Source organism: Lycorma delicatula, chromosome 10 (genome assembly GCF_047948215.1).
Source record: "Lycorma delicatula isolate Av1 chromosome 10, ASM4794821v1, whole genome shotgun sequence".
In the NCBI taxonomy this organism is placed as follows: Eukaryota; Metazoa; Arthropoda; class Insecta; order Hemiptera; family Fulgoridae; genus Lycorma; species Lycorma delicatula.
Genome location: NC_134464.1, coordinates 25788049 through 25810278, shown reverse-complemented (window position 1 = coordinate 25810278; position 22230 = coordinate 25788049). Strand labels below are relative to the sequence as shown.

At 29.2% G+C, this 22230-nt stretch overlaps 1 protein-coding gene across 1 annotated transcript; it reads left to right on the top strand.

The window, feature by feature from the left end:
• Window positions 1-42: 42 nt before the first annotated feature.
• san (Probable N-acetyltransferase san) lies at window positions 43-21867 on the top strand. Its single transcript, XM_075376824.1, has 4 exons — window positions 43-222; window positions 2868-3004; window positions 12216-12402; window positions 20112-21867. Exons 1-4 carry the CDS (start codon window positions 215-217, stop codon window positions 20353-20355), a joined length of 576 nt encoding a protein of 191 aa, XP_075232939.1. The 5' UTR covers window positions 43-214; the 3' UTR covers window positions 20356-21867.
• The last annotated feature ends 363 nt before the right edge of the window (window positions 21868-22230 follow it).

Below are 22230 nucleotides of genomic sequence, written 5' to 3'. Positions count from 1 at the left end.
CATGATTCTTTTCAGTTATGCGGCTGCGCCAAAATTTGTCCGCCAATCATATTTTCGTAGAGAATTGTTGGAATTTCCTATTCCTGATCACAATAAAACAACGTTTGGCATGTGAGAGATTTTAAGCAAATTATTGCGATACTGTGGTATTTTAGCAAAAGCATTCATCGATCTGAAAATTGAATTATAAGGACTATATATTAGTAATTTAGAAATGACAAGGTAAATGCTTTGTTTTTCTCCAATGTCTGCTATTTCTGTATAAAATTTCATTGAGGTTATGTATAAAGTAGTGTAGTAGGTAAGGTTATTTATGTGCTTGTGATTGTGTTTAAGTATTTACCCATTTACCCGTGGCATTAAAATTAAATTTGTGTAAATTGTTTTGTTTTAAAGTCATTAATTTAATCATCTTTTAAAAATTTTATATGAAGTGATATGTATTATTTGCAATGTATAACCTTCTTGCAGTAATCAATATAATTTGGCTTTTCTTGATTCAACATGTGTGTGAGAAATTTGTGTCATTCATTGCTAAATATAATTCTTATTTCTGTACATATCTGTAAATTAGTAATTTTTTTATGATTTAATATCGGCCTATTTCCTATATTTTTTATCCATTAAGTAATGATATTTTAATGCACAGAAATTATCTCGCCTTTTACAATGTATATTTTCTGAATTGTAGGTTTTATGTAATGTTTCAGCCTACACTAAGTTATTTTGTAAGTTTCAGTGATGTAGAGATAAATGTGGTTAATACAAACAACACTTTAGTGTATGAGGCATTTTTTAAAATTCAGCTCATAATACATGGTTAAATTAGCTGCTTGCATTTAGCTTGTTATTGTTTGTTTCCTTTGGTGTCTGTAATATTGTTAAGCGTTTCTGTAACATATCAAACATGTAGCATATTAAGATTTGCAGTTCTTATTTATCACCATATAAACACCAATTTTAAGAACGCAAATCATTACTTTTAATTTGTTACTTAAATATTATGCATTTGGTGTTCGTGTACTTCATCATTATTAATTACTTATTATTATTTTTTTTAATTTCTTATTTTACATTAAATTGAATGAAATTCAAATGCATGTGTTGTAAACATATGAGTATCTGATATTGTAAAAATAATTGAAATTCAAAATTCTATGGTTCATGTAAAGGTTTTAGAAAATAGTATTTTTACAATATCTCTTGAGCAAGTAGACTTAGACACCTGTAAGATTTTGTACCCATCAGGTATATATTATATGAGTACCTTTAATTTTGCAAAACTTTCAACTTAAGATAGTAGGAATTTTGGAAAACTATATCAAAAAAATATCTTATAGTAAGAATTGTATAAAATTTATATAACTATCATGTTACTCAAAAACAGAAGAAATACTGAATTTTTTTTACACATTTATCTCAGATATTCTGCTAAGCCAGTAAATGATGTAGCTTAACCCTATTAATATCATTGAAATAAAATATCACATAGTTTGTAACCTTCGCACTATGAGAGGAAAGTGCAGTATTCATTCAGTTTCTAGTAACTGAAAAACTCTGCAAAAATACTATGCCAAATGAAGCTAGCAGCTAACATAATTATTAAAACTCTGTCAATGTTATTGATGCATTGATCTGAAATTTTTATTTTTGTACTGTTGGTTTCAAGTACCTTCATATTATTTTTATTATACGCCTAGTCATATTTTTGAAAATTTTAACATTTTTACTTTAAATAAAGTTGTAAATACAAATTGAATCTTAAGAAAAAGATATTTATAATGTTAGCAAAATTCATATAAATTAATCTAGTGGTGAACATGTCTTCCCAAATCAGCTGATTTGGAAGTCGAGAGTTCCGGGGTTCAAGTTCTAGTAAAGGCAGTTACTTTATAAATAATACATATTTGAATACTACTAGTCGTGGATACCAGTGTTCTTTGGTGGTTGGATTTCAATTAACTACACATCTCAGGAATGGCCAAACTGAGACTACAAGACTACACTCATACATGTCATCCTCTAAAGTAATACCCGAACAGTAATTCCTGGAGGCTATACAGGAAAAAGAAAATTAATCTAGTAGATAATTTTATTTTACTTTTTAAATTAATATTGATAAGTATATAGAATTATAGTCTTACTACTATTGAATTAAATAAAATAAATGAATGATTAATGTTAATAATCATTCAGTTATTTAATGATTTGTTGCTGAAAATTACTTGGTAGTAGTTTTATTTTTTATTATTTTCATGAATTTTGGTGGTGGTATTTTTATAAAATACATAATATGTTAAAATGATTCATTGAAATATTTCTAAGTAATTATTTTATTTAACCTCGTGTGATTTTTTTTTACTGTTGTTCTTCCTGATAATGTTTAATCATATTTTTATTATAATCATCAATTTTTCTTATCTGTCATTTGTATATAGCATGTCTCATTCTCAAAATTAAATTAATTAACCTTCAGCTTTAAAAGTTAATCTTTCTGTTACAGAATGTGCTTTAAACTTCTTGTTCTTTCTATGCCTTTTTACTCTCTAATCCCTTGTCTACCTTTTATCCAATAGTAAAATTTTACAAATATTAATTACTTTACTTAGGTGTTACAAGCATTTTGATTTCTTTTATGTCTGTACTAGGATTTGGTCTTTTGATACATGTATCTTATGTTTTCTTTTTGTCAGATCAAAATCTTGAATTATATTGGTACTGTATGTGTTCTCTTTCTGTTTATTAAAATTGGGTTAAATTATACCAATTCAGGAACTAGAATGTTGTGAAATATTGTTACATTTTACATAATTGATTCCTATGTTAATTTAATCAATTTTATTTATTTTCTTTTTTTATTCATTCAGGTCTAAAATTGAACTAGGTGATGTCACGCCTCATAATATTAAACAACTAAAACGTCTGAATACAGTAGTATTTCCTGTATCATACAATGAACGATTCTATAAGGATGTACTTGAAGTTGGTGAATTAGCAAAATTAGGTAACTGATGGTGAAGGTTTTATTTTTGTGAGTTTGTTAAAAATAGAATGTATCTTAATATAATATACTTATATAAAATAGTTTCCCATTCTGAATGGCTTTTTTATTGATCATATTTTTTTAATGAATCGTATTATTTTTTCTGTAGTCTAAAATAACTTTTGTTTTTTACTCTCTTTACCTTATTAGGCGATCTTATAAACTATCTTTATATATATATATCTCCTCTGTCCGTGTATATGTGACTGAACCTCCTCCTAAACGGCTAAACTGATTTTGATGAAATTTTGTGTGTGTGATTAAGTTGATTTGAAAATGGTTTAGATTCACAATTTGATCTGATAGAAAATGTTTTTTTAATTTATTTATGCGTTGTTGATCTTGGGATGGTTAAGGTTCACAACTGGATCCGGTAGGCAGCATTGTGATCGCGTTTAGAATTGCGCACTTATTGAGAATATTATATTATTATTTATTGAAATAACATTTTAAAGTGTAATTAAAATATATACATTGTGCAAATTTGTAAGGTGCAGTATTGAAGTGAGTATTTTACATGAATTTTAATGATGTATACACATGCATTCAATAACAATCAAATTAACCTACAAATTTAAATTGTCAGTTCTCATTTGATTCTATGCTACTTATGAAGTATTGAACAGCTCTTTAAAAATAAAAATGTAAGTTTGTAAAATAAATAATAACATTTATAAAATTAAAATATAAGTTACTTAAAATAATTATAGTTTAAAGTAATTTTTAAAAATTGAAGTTATAATTTTTGTAGCTGATTAATTTTATCAAAAATTTTCTAAAATTGTTTTTAATTTACAATTATCTAAAATTTGTTAAAATAATGTATGAGAAAATAAATAAAGAATGAGAAAAATGATAAAAATTTCTACTAAAATTTTAACTATGTTGGTTTTTTTTACAGTGCTTTAATTTTTTTATTAATTGATTAATTAAGCTTTCATATGGTTATGAAACTTCAAAATTATTAAATAATAAAAAATGTAGAAGGTACTTTTTTAGAATGATCTTAAGTGAAAATTAGCAGTAATGTGGATGAAAATTTATTAATTACACTAATTATTAATTTTACAACGTATACAGCATGCACAAGTAGCCCATAACCATCAGTTAAATAGAACGGCAGAAGATAAATTGACGGACAATGTAAATTTAAGAGACCAGGTTGCAAACACACGTGCAAATGAAAGTCGAGAACATCACAATGAACATCTTCGAGTTAATGCATTGAGACAAAGAGAGGCACGTCAAGTCACTGACACACACAGAGCACATGGTTGACAGTGCTTGCAAGAACATCGCGCATTGACATGTGCATCACTTCACCACCTTGCGTTCGAATATGAGCCGGAAATAGACTATTCATCACATGCACTAATTGTCATCGGCAATATGGACAAAGAATCCTAACACTTTCATGCATTTAAATACAAAGGTGAATCGGCCGGTCTTTGCTGCGCATCAGGAAAAGTTTCACTTCCACCATTGAATTCACTGCCAGAACCATTAAAAACACAAATGTGGGCTCTCAATCAAAATTGTTTTTACGTAAAATTCGTAAATGCAAGTTCTTGCTTCCAAATGACAAAAATCGTTCAGAATGAGGATGGTCATAATTTTGAATCAACATTTAAGATTCAGGGCCATCAAAGTGGTTCTTTGTTCTCAATGCCTGATGCCGATCCAAAATTTTGGCAAATCTACTTCATGGGCAATGAGGAGCAACAAATTGACACACGCTGCTAATACAACCACATAGAGCAGATGGTGGAGCGAGAAATATTGGCAACTTTGGAAACATTTTTGCATTGGCAATTGCTTCATCAGAAATTGCAGCAACCTTGCTTAATGGTGGGCGGACTGTGCATTCAGCACTCAAGTTCCCATTGAACATTCACACAAATCCAGACTCAGTGTGCAACATAAAGAAGCATTCAGGCATGGCTGAAGTTTTGAAAAAATGCAAAATTATTATCAGGGATGAATGCACTATAGCAGCTCACAAGCATTCACTTGAAGCTCTCAATAGAACACTGAAAGATCTCATAGGTCGAGTTGTGGTAACTGTATGTGCGGTGGCGTCAGGTATTTAAAAAAAGTTTTTTTTACGCATTTTTTCATCAAAACGGTCCAAACAGTTTATAGTTAATTTGAAAAATTTTTTAATTTTTGGATTTACAATGTTTAAACAGGACGTCTATCGGGTCTGCTAATAGATATATATATATACTAGCAGGTATATATATATATACTAGCAGGTATATATATATATATATATATATATATATATTGGTAACATATTTTTTCATTTTTATTTTGCTTATTAAAAAAATCCTAATTTTAGTAGTGTTATTTTTCAATGTTTTTAAACTAACAATTATTGCGTAAAGAATACCCAAGAAAATAAAATACCTATTTTCAATATTTTATCAATCCTCTTATCCCATGATCATATTGTGTTCAACTGTATCATAATGGTGTAGTTTACCATGAGTGGGCGGTTGTATTTATAAACAATTGCTGCTTAATATCAGAATACAGAGTTTTAGATTTCAAAGGATGCTGTTTTCTTTACTGTTTCCTGCACTTTGGTCAAATTTTTGTTGATTAATAATCGACCAAGGGATAATTCTATATGCCCATACATAGCATGCGCATGACGTTCTACTAAAGGTTAACATCTCATATGATAGTTGCAGTTCAGTTTGTGGCATCATTCTTTCTTGTATACATTTGTTTCCTGTTTGTTATGCAGTGTTGTATGTTGTCATTTTTTAAGTGAAATAATTATTTGAAATTAGTATTATTTTATTAATTGAAAGCAATATCAGGACTACGTGAAAGAAAAATTTTCAATTATTTTTTAAAAGTATTACACAGACTCTTGATCTGAGAGTGAAGTAGAAGATTCCACTGAAGACAGTATACAAAGAAGTATGCTGTGAATGATGAAAGTAAGAACTACAAAAAAAGTGATTGGAAACTATATGATGTTACCCTAATATTTGATTGCAATTGTGGGTCTTTATATCCAGAATCATTCAAAATTTATTTCATGATGACCGATTATTTTTGATAAAATTAAAATATTTTTTGTGAAAATTTATTGGATTTATACACATGTACAGTTATATTAATTTGTTAAATAATTTTATTCTTTGGGAGTTATTTTTTTTATATAGTTGTTTTCCAATAAACATGCTCATTGTTAATGTTTCACAAAAAGAATTTTAGATATCATATGAAAACCAAAAAAGAAAGCAAAAAAGATTCCTTCTTTTTTGGTATTCAGATGTATATAGTTAAATAATTTTATAATACTTACAGAAATACTGAAAAAACTTGTTGGAATACTAGCTAGTGAGCTAATTCAACATTGTAAGATTGAAAGTGTATAAAAGACTTCTTAAAAGAGTTTGGTATCCCAGTTAGGCAAAAAAAAAAAAAAAATGTAGTTTGGTATGTTAAAAAAGAAAGATGCCTACAAAATTTAATTATACAAAGAAATTTTATTAAAAAAGTAATCAATCTGTTAATTAATTCTTTAATCTTAATCTTTCATAAAAAAAAATGTTTATAAAGAATTACTTCCTCCATATGTTAACAATCATCGCAAAACCTTCCTTCCACACATTACTTGTTGATTATCCTATCAAAAAGCTTTCTAATTTTCTCAGTATACATAACATAACAACAATTAAAATAATGAAAATACAATTGTAACAGATAAAATGTAATAATAGTGATCAACAAAAATATTCTTTTTAATAATAATTCAGATAGAGAAATATCTACATTGGTGTTTTCTCATGTTAAAAATAATAAACCGTACAATAATAATAAATAATAACCATATAATCCATGTAACCATTATAGCACTTCATCATTACTTTTTGCCTTTTGCATAAAATTGATCAAAGTTTGAAGATTTCCTTATCTAACAGTATGGTAATATGACATTCCACAAGAAGAAACCCCCTGTAAAGTCAACATCACTTATAAAAGACAATGCCTGTGTGATTATGTGCATGACAAAAAAATCTCAAAAACAACATCAGAATTTTTTTTTCAGCAAATGAAATTATTTTTGGGTTTTATATCCAGATAAATGTTACGCAAGTTTAGTTAGTAATTATAACAAAAATGTTGTAAGTTGTTTCAGCGATCTATGTTAAAATCTAATTTTGTGGGAAAACCTCCAATATCCATCTTTACAATATAAAATAAAACCAAACCCTCAACTGATTAGTTCAGAAAGAGACTTGCAGGTGCAGTTCTTAGCATTTATTTAATTTTTAACTATTCTTAGATTTGAATGTATTGTTTATTGTTTGTTTGTTCCATGTCAAAATTTACACGTCTCCTACCCTTATGAGAAAACGATATTCTTATTTATAAAATGTCTTGTTTAATTCACATAATTATTCAGCTAAAATTTTATAATAACTTCTACCATGCCTTAACACAATAAGTTTTCTGCTCGTAGTATTATTACAGTTTCATTAAACCTACCAAAATTGTCAAAAATATAATGTATGTTTTTTTAATTGAATTCTGTACTATTTTCACAATTATATGGATTTCATTTTGTTATAAAATAGAAATTACAAAGTTTAGTTTGCTATTTAATTGATAAAAATTGTTGACAGAGAAACATAATATTGCTATGAAGAGAATCTTTTATTTGAGAGCCATTAAGAAATTTCAGGAAGAAAATAGTCCAATCATATATTTAGATGAAAGTTAGTTTTAACTTCGCAAACATCCATTAAATCGTGTGAAGACAGCAGCAGTGAAGGACTTCAACCACCAATTTCCAAAGGCAGAAGGTCAACATAATTCTTCATGCAGTAGGAAAAGACGGGTTTGTTCCAGATTCCTTACTGACATATACTGCTAGCTCAAAAACAGCGACTACCATGATATGAACCACAGGAACTTCAAACAATGGTTTTCTGAATACTTTTGGGAAAATTGAAACCAAATTCTGTAGTAGTTCTCAATAATACACACCGTACCATTGTTGCAAATTGTAAAAGATTCCAAATATGGGAACTTTTAAAGCAGAAATGTAGGAGTAGCTAACGAAACAGAATATTTCCCTTGATAAACCAATGATTAAAAGAGAGTTATTTCAGTTAATACAAGCATCAAATCCAGCACAGCTGAATTAACTTATTCTGTCAATAGCATTTTAAATGCAGAGGGTCTTATGGTTCTTAGACTACCCTCCCTCCCATATCACTTTAAATCCAATAGAACTACTTTGGAGAATAATAATTATGGGTGGCAGATCAAAATTTAACCTTTAAAGAAGCAGATATTATTTCCCTATGACATATTATTTGTCCAATGATAAAAAGTTTCTGCTATTGATGCTAGTATGTGGTTAAAATGTTACAAGAAAGTTAATGAAATTGAAAACCACTACTGGCCTGTAGAATGTGCCATAGATATTGAAGTTGACGAACTAAATGGTGAAACTTCTATTGATGAAACAGCGAGTAATACTGAAGATGAGGTTCTATCATCTGGAGTTGAAAAAATGGATTTATAAAGTTTGGCTAATAATAACAATCTGGTTTTTACCTTTAAAAAAATGTTTAATGATAAAAAATGTATCTCTAATTTATTTAAACACTAAATAGGAAAACAGGTGAAAAGTACTCTTTTGCATAATTTTTCTTAATCCAATAAACTAGATCTAAAACAAAATGTTAATACTGCATTGATTTATAAGATATAAATAAATCTTTAAAGGCAATATTTTTCTTTCAGATTAAATATTATAGTATTAATCCAGATACTAAAAACAGATCATTGTATGTAACATTGCTGTTTACCATTATTGTGTTTATTGGCTGTCCATTAAATTCACAGTTAATTTTTATTGTAAGCAAATTTATTAATAAATGGTATAATATTGTCAGATAAAGACAGGGCAGTTTATTTTTTATTTTTAGTGACTGTATAGTGTTACTTTTTCATTCATGGTAGGAGGTAGTAGTAAAGGAAAAATACTTTCTGCCAACTATTGAATTCTAAATCCATTGTTTAGATTTTGATGTCGGGGAAACTTGTATTTCACCTATGCAACTACACATGCATTCCTCCCCACTAAGCCAGCGGACTGCACAATTCTGCGATCCTACCACTCACAGGTGCCTATAAAAGGCCGATACAAGCACAGTGAAAGCTTATTCTGTCACCAACTACCACCAGGAAAAGAAGGTTCCTTGGCTGGCCCAATGTAGGATCTTGCAGCAGATGCCAGCATCTCTGCTGGAGAAGCAGGCCTGGCTGGTCCAGTACGAAGCCCACTAGTACCAGAAGGCTTAGTGATTAAGGTGAAGCCGGATAAGCACTGCTCTGGAAGTTCAGCTTAAGCCACAGAGACCCATAGTGCTGGGCATGCCAGCACTGCACCAGCCGAGTTAACATTGCTGGAGATCAGCTTCCGGACCCAACAGCCCTTCTCTCAGCTTGTTCACAAAACACACAAACAGCCCTTTTCAGGGAAACCATAAGGTTCTAAGGTACCACATGCCATCGAAGCTATTCAGCAACTATATATATATATATATTAATAATTCTTATTTTTTGTTAATTTTTATACATATTAAAGAATACTGTCAGGGTCATTAGATATATTATATTTTATTATGTATATCAATTTTCATTATTATTTATAATTATGCACTAAATAAATAAATTTATGAAAGTAATTGTATTAAAATTTAACTTCAAAAATAAGTTAACTTTGACATTGTACCATTTTGATGTACCTAGTAATCTGTATTGTTTTATGAAAATTTTAGTTCTGTGTAGTTAATGGTTGTAAAATTAATATTATTTACTTTTATTATCAACTAAATTGTAGTTTCTTTTTGACCTTGTTAATAACTTTTAACTGCTTTCTTCATTTCTACTCTGCTTGGGTTCTGGTTGAATTTTAGTTTAGTTCAATGATTCCAGGTACCTTACAACTTTGTAGATTCATGAGAATTTTCCTTAGGATCTGGCTTCACTGAAATCTGTTCCTAAAGAAGTGTGACCATTGGGTGTACCATTCTGGGTTCTCTATATGATGGCCAAACAGAAAACTCAACCTAGAGCTGAAGTTCATATTGGGTTAAACCAAGCTTCATTATAGTAAATAATGTTAAACCTATAGTAATAATTCTGTTTTTATATTTTTATTCTTTTTCCAATCTCTTAATTTCAGGTTTTTGTCAACTTTGTCTCTCTTATCTCAGTTTGAGAAGATTTACTGGTCTATGGACCTTATAGCTTCCCTTTGGTACAGTACCATTTAAAACTTTCTTCTCTAATAGACCATCAAACAAAAGACTAAACACTAAACATTGGAGTAAACATTAAATAAAATATATAATTAAAATTAAGTTAATCAAGATTACATATTAAATTTTTGGATGCATTTATATGAAAATAAATTTAAGCAAACTAAATTTTTAAGATCTTTTCCTATAAATATAGATAGATCTTTTATTCCGATTCGTACTTAATAATACATTATACAGATCAGATCAGAATTGGGTAGATAGGCTATTTAAAGGATAAAAAAAAAAAATTGTTTCAGCATTTGCCCAGGTGCATCAAGGGAAACGGTAGTAAAAGCTTGATTGAAGCAGTATCACAAAATACACTGTTAATTATTATGAAATAAGAAATCTGATGTGGACACTACATGACTTCCTTGTATGCATATTAAATTGCATATACACATTTTTAGAAGTACATAAAATTTCATTTCACTAATAACTTTCTGATTTTTTAAAATAATATATATATATATATATATATATATATATAAAAAATAATAAAAATAAAATAAATTCAAATCAGGGGTGTAAAATAAAAAGTGAACACTGTAACTATTATTATTTTTATTTTTTTCATTAACTGTGGAGACTACTTAGAAAACATTCAGTATTTGAATTTAATTTATTACTTAGTTTATGACTTCTTTATTCTAACAAAACTTTGGTAATATGGTGTTATTCTTTGTATAGTACAAACCTGTTAGTTTCAGTTTAGATCAGTCACATGTGATTTCCATCAGCAATTGTAAGGAAATAATAGTGAGCAGGAGTATATTGGTAAATTAAATTTTAATATGCCAATTTAATTTATTAAAGCCTCTTTTAATGTACTTTGTCAGAGTGTAGATCTTTTTTTTAAATGCCTTTTTTACTTCCTCATTAACCGTTCATAGTTATATACTAGGGACGGATTGATCTAAAGTTAGAATAAATAATTTTAATTTAAATTGGCAATAATATATTTAAATTGGGGCAATAATATAATTTTAGATTGACAAATATTTTTCTTTGTCGTTAAAAGAAAAAAATAATTTTCCTGCTGGTAAATTTACATTTAGCATATCAAATTAAATAGACAAATTTTTAAATTTCAGTAGCCCTACTGAAATTTAAACATTGTATTGGATAACAGCATTTTCTCTATTTTTTAGTAAGCTTTTTAGAATATTTTCAGAAAACAAAATGTTACGTTTATCTTTAATATATTTGATTATTTTCAATTATCAAACTAATATATTATTGTTTTATTTAGATTAAAGTTAGAAATAAATATATGTAGTTATACTGCACAAGGATTAATTTCAGGATATACACATAACATTAGTTTAATCTTTTCTGGTTATCATGAGCTAAATAATTTTCATAAATTCAAATCGGAAAATTTATAAACTTTATCTTTAACATACAAATATAATGAAACCTGAAAGAAAATGAACAAAATTATGGCAGAAAGAATAATATAACCAAAAGATAGCTTATTTGTTAGTCATTTTCAAAGACTTGTGAAAAAAATTCTTTTAACAAAACTATTGTTTAATTGTTCCAATAGAGAAATTAAGATATGTAGTATCATCAAACATGAATAAATATTAAAAAACCAGTTTAATCAATGCAAATATGATGTTGGTGCTGTAGCCACAGTTACCAAAATTGGTTCTACTTTATTGCATTTTTGTTACAAATTATAGTAGTAATTGCATGATTGTTTGTTAATTATATATGTTTTTTGCTTTTTATGTTTCTTTGAAATCTGTGGAGTTTGCTTAAGAATTATTAACAGTTTTATTAATTAGTTTATGATTTATTGGATTTTTTTTTATATTATTTTATAGCGTATTATAATGATATCGTTGTGGGAGCAGTTTGTTGTCGTATCGATAATTCAGATATGGCTCGCAGATTATATATAATGACTCTCGGATGTTTATCTCCATATCGACGCCTTGGTATTGGTACGATGATGGTCCAGCATGTATTGAACTATGTAGAAAAAGACGGCAATTACGATAACATATATTTGTAAGTCATGTTATGTTTATTCTGTATGTGTTTTTAGTTAATGGAGGCTACTGACAACAACCATATTGATTAAATTAAAACATTATGGCTATATATTGGGATACTATAGAAAAACAGTTTTGTAGGTGGTGTTGTTTCTTTTATACATTACTAACATTAATTTGAATATTTCTTATTATAGAATCAAATTATTTGTGGATATACTTTGGTTTATGTAGCTGAAACCATAAGTAATTGAGAAAGTTCAAAATGATGTAATTAATTTTAATGATTGATAGGTAACTGTAAAAAACTAGTGATAATTTAATTTTGATTCTTACATTTTTTATAATTATTTCTTGTGTTTTAGGTAATTATCCTGATAAATAAAGTTAGCTTTTTACAGATTCTTTTCAATTCAAAAGAAATTTCCATTGGTTAGATTGATATTATGCTAGTTTATAAGTTATATTATGCTAGTTTTAAGTTAATCTTAAAGACGATCATTTAGGTATGTTAATTTTTAATTTTTGGGTTCTTAAAACTTTATTTTATAAGAGACTGATTTCAATTTTTTTTTTTTTTTTGTCTTCAGTCATTTGACTGGTTTGATGCAGCTCTCCAAGATTCCCTATCTAGTGCTAGTCGTTTCATTTCAGTATACCCTCTACATCCTACATCCCCAACAATTTGTTTTACATACTCCAAACGTGGCCTGCCTACACAATTTTTCCCTTCTACCTGTCCTTCCAATATTAAAGCGACTATTCCAGGATGCCTTAGTATGTGGCCTATAAGTCTGTCTCTTCTTTTAACTATATTTTTCCAAATGCTACTTTCTCCATCTATTTGCTGCAATACCTCTTCATTTGTCACTTTATCCACCCATCTGATTTTTAACATTCTCCTATAGCACCACATTTCAGAAGCTTCTAATCTTTTCTTCTCAGATACTCCGATCGTCCAAGTTTCACTTCCATATAAAGCGACACTCCAAACATACACTTTCAAAAATCTTTTCCTGACATTTAAATTCATTTTTGATGTAAACAAATTATATTTCTTACTGAAGGCTCGTTTAGCTTGTGCTATTCGGCATTTTATATCGCTCCTGCTTCGTCCATCTTTAGTAATTTTACTTCCCAAATAACAAAATTCTTCTACCTCCATAATCTTTTCTCCTCCTATTTTCACATTCAGTGGTCCATCTTTGTTATTTCTACTACATTTCATTACTTTTGTTTTGTTCTTGTTTATTTTCATGCAATAGTTTTTGCGTAGGACTTCATCTATGCCGTTCATTGTTTCTTCTAAATCCTTTTTACTCTCGGCTAGAATTACTATATCATCAGCAAATCGTAGCATCTTTATCTTTTCACCTTGTACTGTTACTCCGAATCTAAATTGTTCTTTAACATCCTTAACTGCTAGTTCCATGTAAAGATTAAAAAGTAACGGAGATAGGGAACATCCTTGTCGGACTCCCTTTCTTATTAGGGCTTCTTTCTTATGTTCTTCAATTGTTATTGTTGCTGTTTGGTTCCTGTACATGTTAGCAATTGTTCTTCTATCTCTGTATTTGAACCCTAATTTTTTTTAAATGCTGAACATTTTATTCCAGTCTACGTTATCGAAAGCCTTTTGTAGGTCTATAAACGCCAAGTATGTTGGTTTGTTTTTCTTTAATCTTCCTTCTACTATTAATCTGAGGCCTAAAATTGCGTCCCTTGTCCCTATACTTTACCTGAAACCAAATTGGTCTTCTCCTAACACTTCTTCCACTCTCCTCTCAATTCTTCTGTATAGAATTCTAAAGATTCTAGTTAAGATTTTTGATGCATGACTAGTTAAACTAATTGTTCTGTATTCTTCACATTTATCTGCCCCTGCTTTCTTTGGTATCATAACTATAACACTTTTTTTGAAGTCTGATGGAAATTCCCCATTTTCATAAATATTACACACCAGTTTGTATAATCTATCAATCGCTTCCTCGCCTGCACTGCGCAGTAATTCTACAGGTATTCCGTCTATTCCAGGAGCTTTTCTGCCATTTAAATCTTTTAATGCTCTCTTAAATTCAGATCTCAGTATTGTTTCTCCCATTTCATCCTCCTCAACTTCCTCTTCTTCCTCTATAACACCATTTTCTAATTCATTTCCTCCATATAACTCTTCAATATATTCCACCCATCTATCGACTTTACCTTTCGTATTATATATTGGTGTACCATCTTTGTTTAACACATTATTACATTTTAATTTATGTACCCCAAAATTTTCCTTAACTTTCCTGTATGCTCCGTCTATTTTACCAATGTTCATTTCTCTTTCCACTTCTGAACACTTTTCTTTAATCCACCCTTCTTTCACCAGTTTGCACTTCCTGTTTATAGCATTTCTTAATTGCCGATAGTTCCTTTTACTTTCTTCATCACTAGCATTCTTATATTTTCTACGTTCATCCATCAGCTGCAATATATGGTCTGAAACCCAAGGTTTTTTACCAGTTCTCTTTATTCCGCCTAAGTTTGCTTCTGCTAATTTAAGAATTTCCTTTTTAACATTCTCCCATTCTTCTTCTACATTTTCTACCTTATCTTTTTTACTCAGACCTCTTGCGATGTCCTCCTCAAAATTCTTCTTTACCTCCTCTTCCTCAAGCTTCTCTAAATTCCACCGATTCATCTGACACCTTTTCTTCAGGTTTTTAAACCCCAATCTACATTTCATTATCACCAAATTATGGTCGCTATCAATGTCTGCTCCAGGGTAAGTTTTGCAGTCAACGAGTTGATTTCTAAATCTTTGCTTAACCATGATATAATCTATCTGATACCTTGCAGTATCGCCTGGCTTTTTCCAAGTGTATATTCTTCTATTATGATTTTTAAATTGGGTGTTGGCAATTACTAAATTATACTTCGTGCACTTCTTTCATTCCTTTTGCCCAGCCCGTAGTCACCCACTATATTTCCTTCCTTGCCTTCTCCAATGCTTGCATTCCAATCTCCAACTATTATTAAATTTTCATCTCCTTTTACGTGTTTAATTGCTTCATCAATCTCTTCGTATACACACTCTACCTCATCATCATCATGGGCGCTTGTAGGCATATAGACGTTAACAATCGTTGTCGGTTTAGGTTTTGATTTTATCCTTATTACAATGATTCTATCGCTATGCGTTTTGAAATACTCCACTCTCCTCCCTATCTTCTTGTTCATCACGAAACCTACTCCTGCCTGCCCATTATTTGACGCTGAGTTAATTATTCTAAAATCACCTGACCAAAAGTCGCCTTCCTCTTCCCACCGAACCTCACTAATTCCTACTATATCCACATTTGTCCTACCCATTTCCCTTTTTAAATTTTCTAGCCTACCAACCTTTTTTAAGGTTCTAACATTCCACGCTCCGACTCGTAGAATGTTATTTTTTAATTTTCTGGTGACCCCTTCCTTAGTAGTCCCCACCCGGAGATCCGAACGGGGGACTATTTTACCTCCGGAATATTTTACCAAGGAAGGCGCCTCCATTATTGCTATGTGAAAATGCAGAGAGCCACATTTTCTTGGAAAAAAAGCAGCTGTAGTTTTCCATTGCTTTCAGCTGCGCAGTACTCAGAGGACTGAGTGATGTTGATACGGCCGTTTAAGTCGTCCTGACTCACGCCCCTAACAACTACTGAAAGAGCTGCTGCCCTCTTTCAGGAATCATTCCTTAGTCTGGCTCTCAACAGATACCTCTCTGATATGGTTGCACCTTCGGTCCAGCTACTCTGTATCCCTGAGCACTCAAGCCCCCTCACCAACGGCAAGGTCTCATGATTCATAGAGGAGGTGATTTCAAATATAATATAAAAATTTAATTGCTTCTATATAATAATCAGATGTGAAATGAGATGAATAGAATTTTTAAAAGTGTGGTTATAAGGTCATTTGTTTTTTAAAAATAACAGAACTCAAATTTTAGAGGTTTGTTATTTTTATATATTTAATAGGAATATATAAATGGGATTAAACATTTTGTAATAATAGTTAAGTGTACAAGTGGCAGTAGTAAAATATATAATGGAGCGTATATATCTGTCTGAAGTGTATATTCTGTTGTTTTTTGGAGCAGGTATTCATACAATTTTTTGCCTAAATTATAATTATGATGTATTAAATTTTTAATTCATTAAAAAAGTGGTGCTATTTTTCAAGATTGAATTGAAAATTTAAATAATAAGTTTGTCACTTTCTGGTAGAAGTATGACATGATCTATTGAAATATTGATAACTGTAAACAATCTACATGAAGTAGAAGTTTTTGCTTTTCTAATATTTGCCAATGCTGAAGGTACATGGTATGCATGTGATAAAATTTCATGATGTCTAAATTTATATTCTGACATATTCAAGATTTGTATTTTTAGGTAATATTCATCATTATTACTGCATACATAGTGCAATTTTAATAAAATTATTTAAATTAATGTACAAAAATTACAGCATAGTTCGTTGATTGTGATAATTTTTTGATATTGTAATGAACTATTAGAGTAATAATATAATTATAAATGAATGTATTATATAATGTAGTTAATGAATAAATAATAATACTGTAACGTTTACATGCAGTAATTAGTCTGTAGACCATCTAATAGTGAATGAATAACATAAATATGAAAACAAATTAATGTAATATAAATATACAAATTAAATTATGAATAATGATACAATAATCATGAACACAACAATCATATTATGTAGAAATAAATCAAATGATATTATAATAACATTAAATATGTAAGTGTTTAGATTAATCATATCGTGAGACACAAATTAAATTAAATTGTAATAACAACAAAGAATGTAAATAAACTCAATCGTTAGAGATTTGTGACAGGCATAATTTACACACGTCTTATAGTAGGAGACCTATTAAACATTTTAGGGTAGGTATTAGAGGCACCTTGAAAATTTGTGTAACACTTCTTTTGTAATCTCAGTGTACAAAATCAAAGATCTGGCTGAAGGATAGTGGGGCCTAGCTAACACTTGAATTCTTAACTTTATAAAATTTTATTTGCAAAAACAACCTTGAAGAATTTTGAAACTTTATTACCTTCAAATTTAGTATTTAATGAAATAAAAAAGCCAGATTATTTAGTTGGTTTTAAAATTTTGCCAGGCTGTTTCAAAACTGTATTTCATAAATATCGAAGATATATATTTGAGGCATGCTGAGGTTTAGACAGAATAATAATTATACCTAAAAAAAAATTTTTAAAAGGACAGGCCATTTTGGTGGGACTTTTTACCTGCCAGGTGATCAGATATGCGAGTAAGTAATGCTATAATAAGTAGGTCGAAGTGTAAGAGAGAGAGAGAGTGTACATCAGCGGCCAGCTGAGTTGAAGTGTGCTGTGGTATGATTGGCTTTCACAAGACCATGTGACTTACAGCAAGCATGCAGTAATTAGAAAAATTTTTAGAGTGGTTAAAATACTCTCATTCATAGTGAAACACATATAGTTATAGAAGTGCTATTTTGTTTATACATATAAAAGTGTTTCTAAAATGTTGGACTGGCTATAGTTTTTCACATTCTACTAGTAAAACTAAACAAAAAATGTTGCAATTATGTGTCTGTTTTCTTGTCCTCCACTTAACGTTCAATTCGATGAAATATTAATTGTTTTTATTTATTGTTAATTCTAGTATTGTAAATTAGTATCAAATTAAGTAATAATTTTCTCACAATAGTAGACCTATTAATTATGACACAGAATTACAACATCAATTTTCTGCCATAACTTGACTATTTGTCAACAGATTTAAAATAAATAAAATGTCAGTTTGTTCAAAACAAAAGGCTTAATATTTTAGCAAATAACATAAATTATAATTTATCAATCTTGCATCAGAAAGAAAACAAAACCAAAGGACAGCGTTATAAAAATTGACTGCATTAATGCGTTATAAAAAGACTGCATTAATGTTTTTGAGAAGTTGTCATCTCATATTGAGAAATTGTATAGTCTTTAAAGGTGGGAAACCTTTGGTTTGACAATTTCTCATTCCATAGTCTTAGTGGTGTAATCCGATGTAGATGTTAGAAGTTGAACTATGATAAATTCATATGTGTTGACAGGAAGTTGCATTGATTTGAGCAAATTGACATATGAGGAAATCTCATTAATAAATTTTGATAATTAATCTACAGATTTTCTTTTAATAGAATCTGACCTTATGTTGCAATCAGCATTATGAGATGCAATTAAATATTTGTTGTCAAATCATAATTTTAACATTTCTAGAGCTATAATATAATTTTCATTTGTTATTGGCAGATTCTTAATGATCGCTTAGGCTTCATCCTTAAGAGATGAATAATAATGTAATTTTTGAATATTAGTCATTTCTTTTATGAACTAAATCAATAAATATATTAAAATAGTACTGCCACTGTAACACATTACCTCTAAATAGAGGCATATTAATGGTTTATATTGATAAACATCATTGTCAAAATCCTTTTGATTGTATGATGTCATATTTATCTTGTAAGTCAGGAAGATTCCTTAACTTAATTTGCAAGGCGTGACCATTACCTTATGAAGGATTGAATTTGTCAGTATATGTGCTAATTCTAGTTATAAGAGGCCCTTTATTGACCCTCTTTGTTCAATTAATTGCTCCTTTTCCAAAATAATAACCTATATTAATGTTAATATAAGTTATTATTTTGGAATAATGTAAATTAAATGTGAAATAGTTTAAATGATACTACAATAATCATGAAACAATGTAAATTATATGTAAAATAAATTTAAATATATTGTGATAAATGTTTCAGATATAATTTTTGTGATCCCTAGTCGTATGAAATTTGTTGTAAATGAAGATTCTTGAAATCTCCGATGATATCCAGCCAGGTGTGGGGCTTGGTGTGGTACCTCAGTTAGGTTGAATTATTCATGTAGTTGATTAGGTGCTGGTTCAGTTATTTAAATAAAAAGCGTTGAATTAATTATATAAATAGAAATTGTATTTATTATAGTTTTTGTTTATGTAATTCACAAATATGTCAATGATGAATGATAATATGAGTCTTCAAGCAATGTACCTAGATGAGACTGCGAGACCAGAATATAGTGAGGAGCTTGCTTATATACTGTGTACTGAATTGTCAGAAGCTGAGTGCATCCGAAAGGAGCTGAGTGATGCTGACAAAGTCAAGTGCATCTGAAAGGAGCTGAGTGATGCTGACAAAGTCAAGTGCATCTGAAAGGAGCTGAGTGAAATGTAAAGATGCCAACACGAGCCGGCCTCCATGGCATGAGTGGTAGCATCTTAGTCTTTCATCTGGAAGTCCCGGACAGGCATGGCATTTTCACACAAGCTACAAATCATTCATCTCATCCTCTGAAACATGCCTAATGGTGAACCTGGAGTGCATCTGTAACTGTACAGAGCCGTGTGAATCCGACCAAAGCTGAAGATCTTTAAATTTTAAAAATCCTAATTTAAATGAAAATTAATGTTCCTCATTAATAGTGAATTTTAAATAACATGAATAAAACCTAAAGCTGTACCGATCGTTTGACAATTTAATTATATATTTTTATATATATATATATATATATATATATATATAAAAGCTTCCTGATAAAGATTATACATTTTAGAAGTGACTGTAGAAACTTCAAAAATATTAATTTTTTTTTATAATTGTTTCAGGCATGTTCAAGTCAACAATATTGGCGCTATAGAATTTTATAAAAAATTTGGATTTGAGATCCATGAAACTAAAAAACATTATTACAAACGTATAGAACCTGCCGATGCACACGTACTGCAAAAGACATTAAGACCAAGTCCTAATATCTCTACTGCATTAACAAACGGAATCACAAATAATCATCACCACCACCATCATAATAGTAACAGTAGCAGTAACAATAGTAGTGCAGGGGACAAATAAAATTAGTAAATCGATGAAATCGTTTACTTACTGTATACATACATTGTAACAAATACTTGTACACATTGGTAAATCATTCATACTTGATACAGACATGGTATAAAATAATATGTGAATATGAAACTAAAAAAATTAAATGAAAAGTATCATTCAGTATACACTGATTGTTAACACGTTGAGACCACACAGTATAATCTCTGGTGTCTGCCAGACATGGCTATTTGGGTCATAGAAGACACCAGTGCCTGTTGTTTTCAGTTTTTAATTTGACATCACTGTTTCTGCTCACATTAGTTTAATCTGTCTTTCCTATATGGCTTATTTTCCCACTTGCAGTGGTTTCACTCAAATTAATACTATAAGTCTCTTTCATGTACAGTATGTTTTTGTAATTATTTTTGAGATTAAATTTTTGTTATTGCAAGTGTATCTTGTAGCATGTATTTCATATTAAAATTACTTTTTCCTATCTTGTTATTAAACCACTTTTGAGAATGAATAAAACATAGCCATGCAATTTAAAAATTTAATTAATGTAAATATAATTGGTAGAAAATATAAGTAACTGTGATCCAGTGTTGTTTTTATAAATTAATTATTTTAAATGATTACATTTATTAAATTATTTAGATTTTTTTTACTATAACTAATTTTAAGTTCTTATTAAACTAAAAACGCTGTAAATTGTGTAATATTTTACAGCTGTTGAGGTAAATAGAAAATAAACATGGTTGTTGTAATATTAATAAGCCACCCTTTTGTTTTTAAATTTGGTGAGTTCATTTATTAAACATAACGTATTACTTTTTTTTATGTAACATCATTTACCATAATTATTTGATTTTTATTCATTACTTGATTAGTATTTGCTGGAACCAGTGATTGCGCAGTCTCTGCCTTATTTTTTGTTTAGAAATTTTGTATTTGAAAATAATTTCTCAAAGTATGTCTAATGAAAATTATATTTCTGTAAACTTTAAGTCCAGAAGACTAAAATTGTGTTATTCTTTTCTTGGCACTCAACGTGTGTACAATTAACAAGTATTACATTTTTAATTTTATCCCTTTCTGTCTGACCTATCTTGTCAGCTAGTTTAAGTGAATTAAAACCTGTTACCAGCTGGCTGTTCTATTTAATTTTTTGTACTTATATTTATAATTGTCTCTGGAAGAAAACCAAATTGTTGTGTACACGGTGGTGATGAACTGGTGTGTTTAAAATTTTTGAGTATGTTTTTTCTCAGAGCTACATGAAGTGCAGTGTTTTTAGTGTACCAGGACACATGGAATCAGCAATTCATTCGTATTACTGGAATTTTCTTCATTTTATTTTCTAAATTGTAAATTTTTTGAAAATTATCTGACATTTTTTCTGTTTATTGCATAATGAATTTTTAAACCAGTTTTAACATTTTTTATGGTTTTATTGTCTAATAAAGGCATTTGACAAAATATTATACATTTACAAAATTGTAACATAAATAAAATAAGTCGTAAATATGAACAAATGTATGATGCAATTTTTCTTTATTTTTGACATCAAGGTTCCTTTTTAAGTCTTAAAAATGTTATTATCTGAGTTTTCATTTTATTTATGTATTATTTATACTTTTTTCTATATTCCACCATTTTTATAAAAAAAAAGGATTAGGAACTTTATATCATAAGACCTCATCCCTGTGTTGGGCTTTTCAACTATCAGATAAGAAATGGTATTCTGAGAGGGACAGATGAAATGTAATGCACACCAGAACATAATCGAAGAACAAAAATCACACAAAGCAGCAAGTCCTGCCTGCCATCTTATAGTTTCATTCTTCTACTACCAATATTCCTAAATTTGTTTCTCCCCCACATTTTCCCATTTTTTGTCAG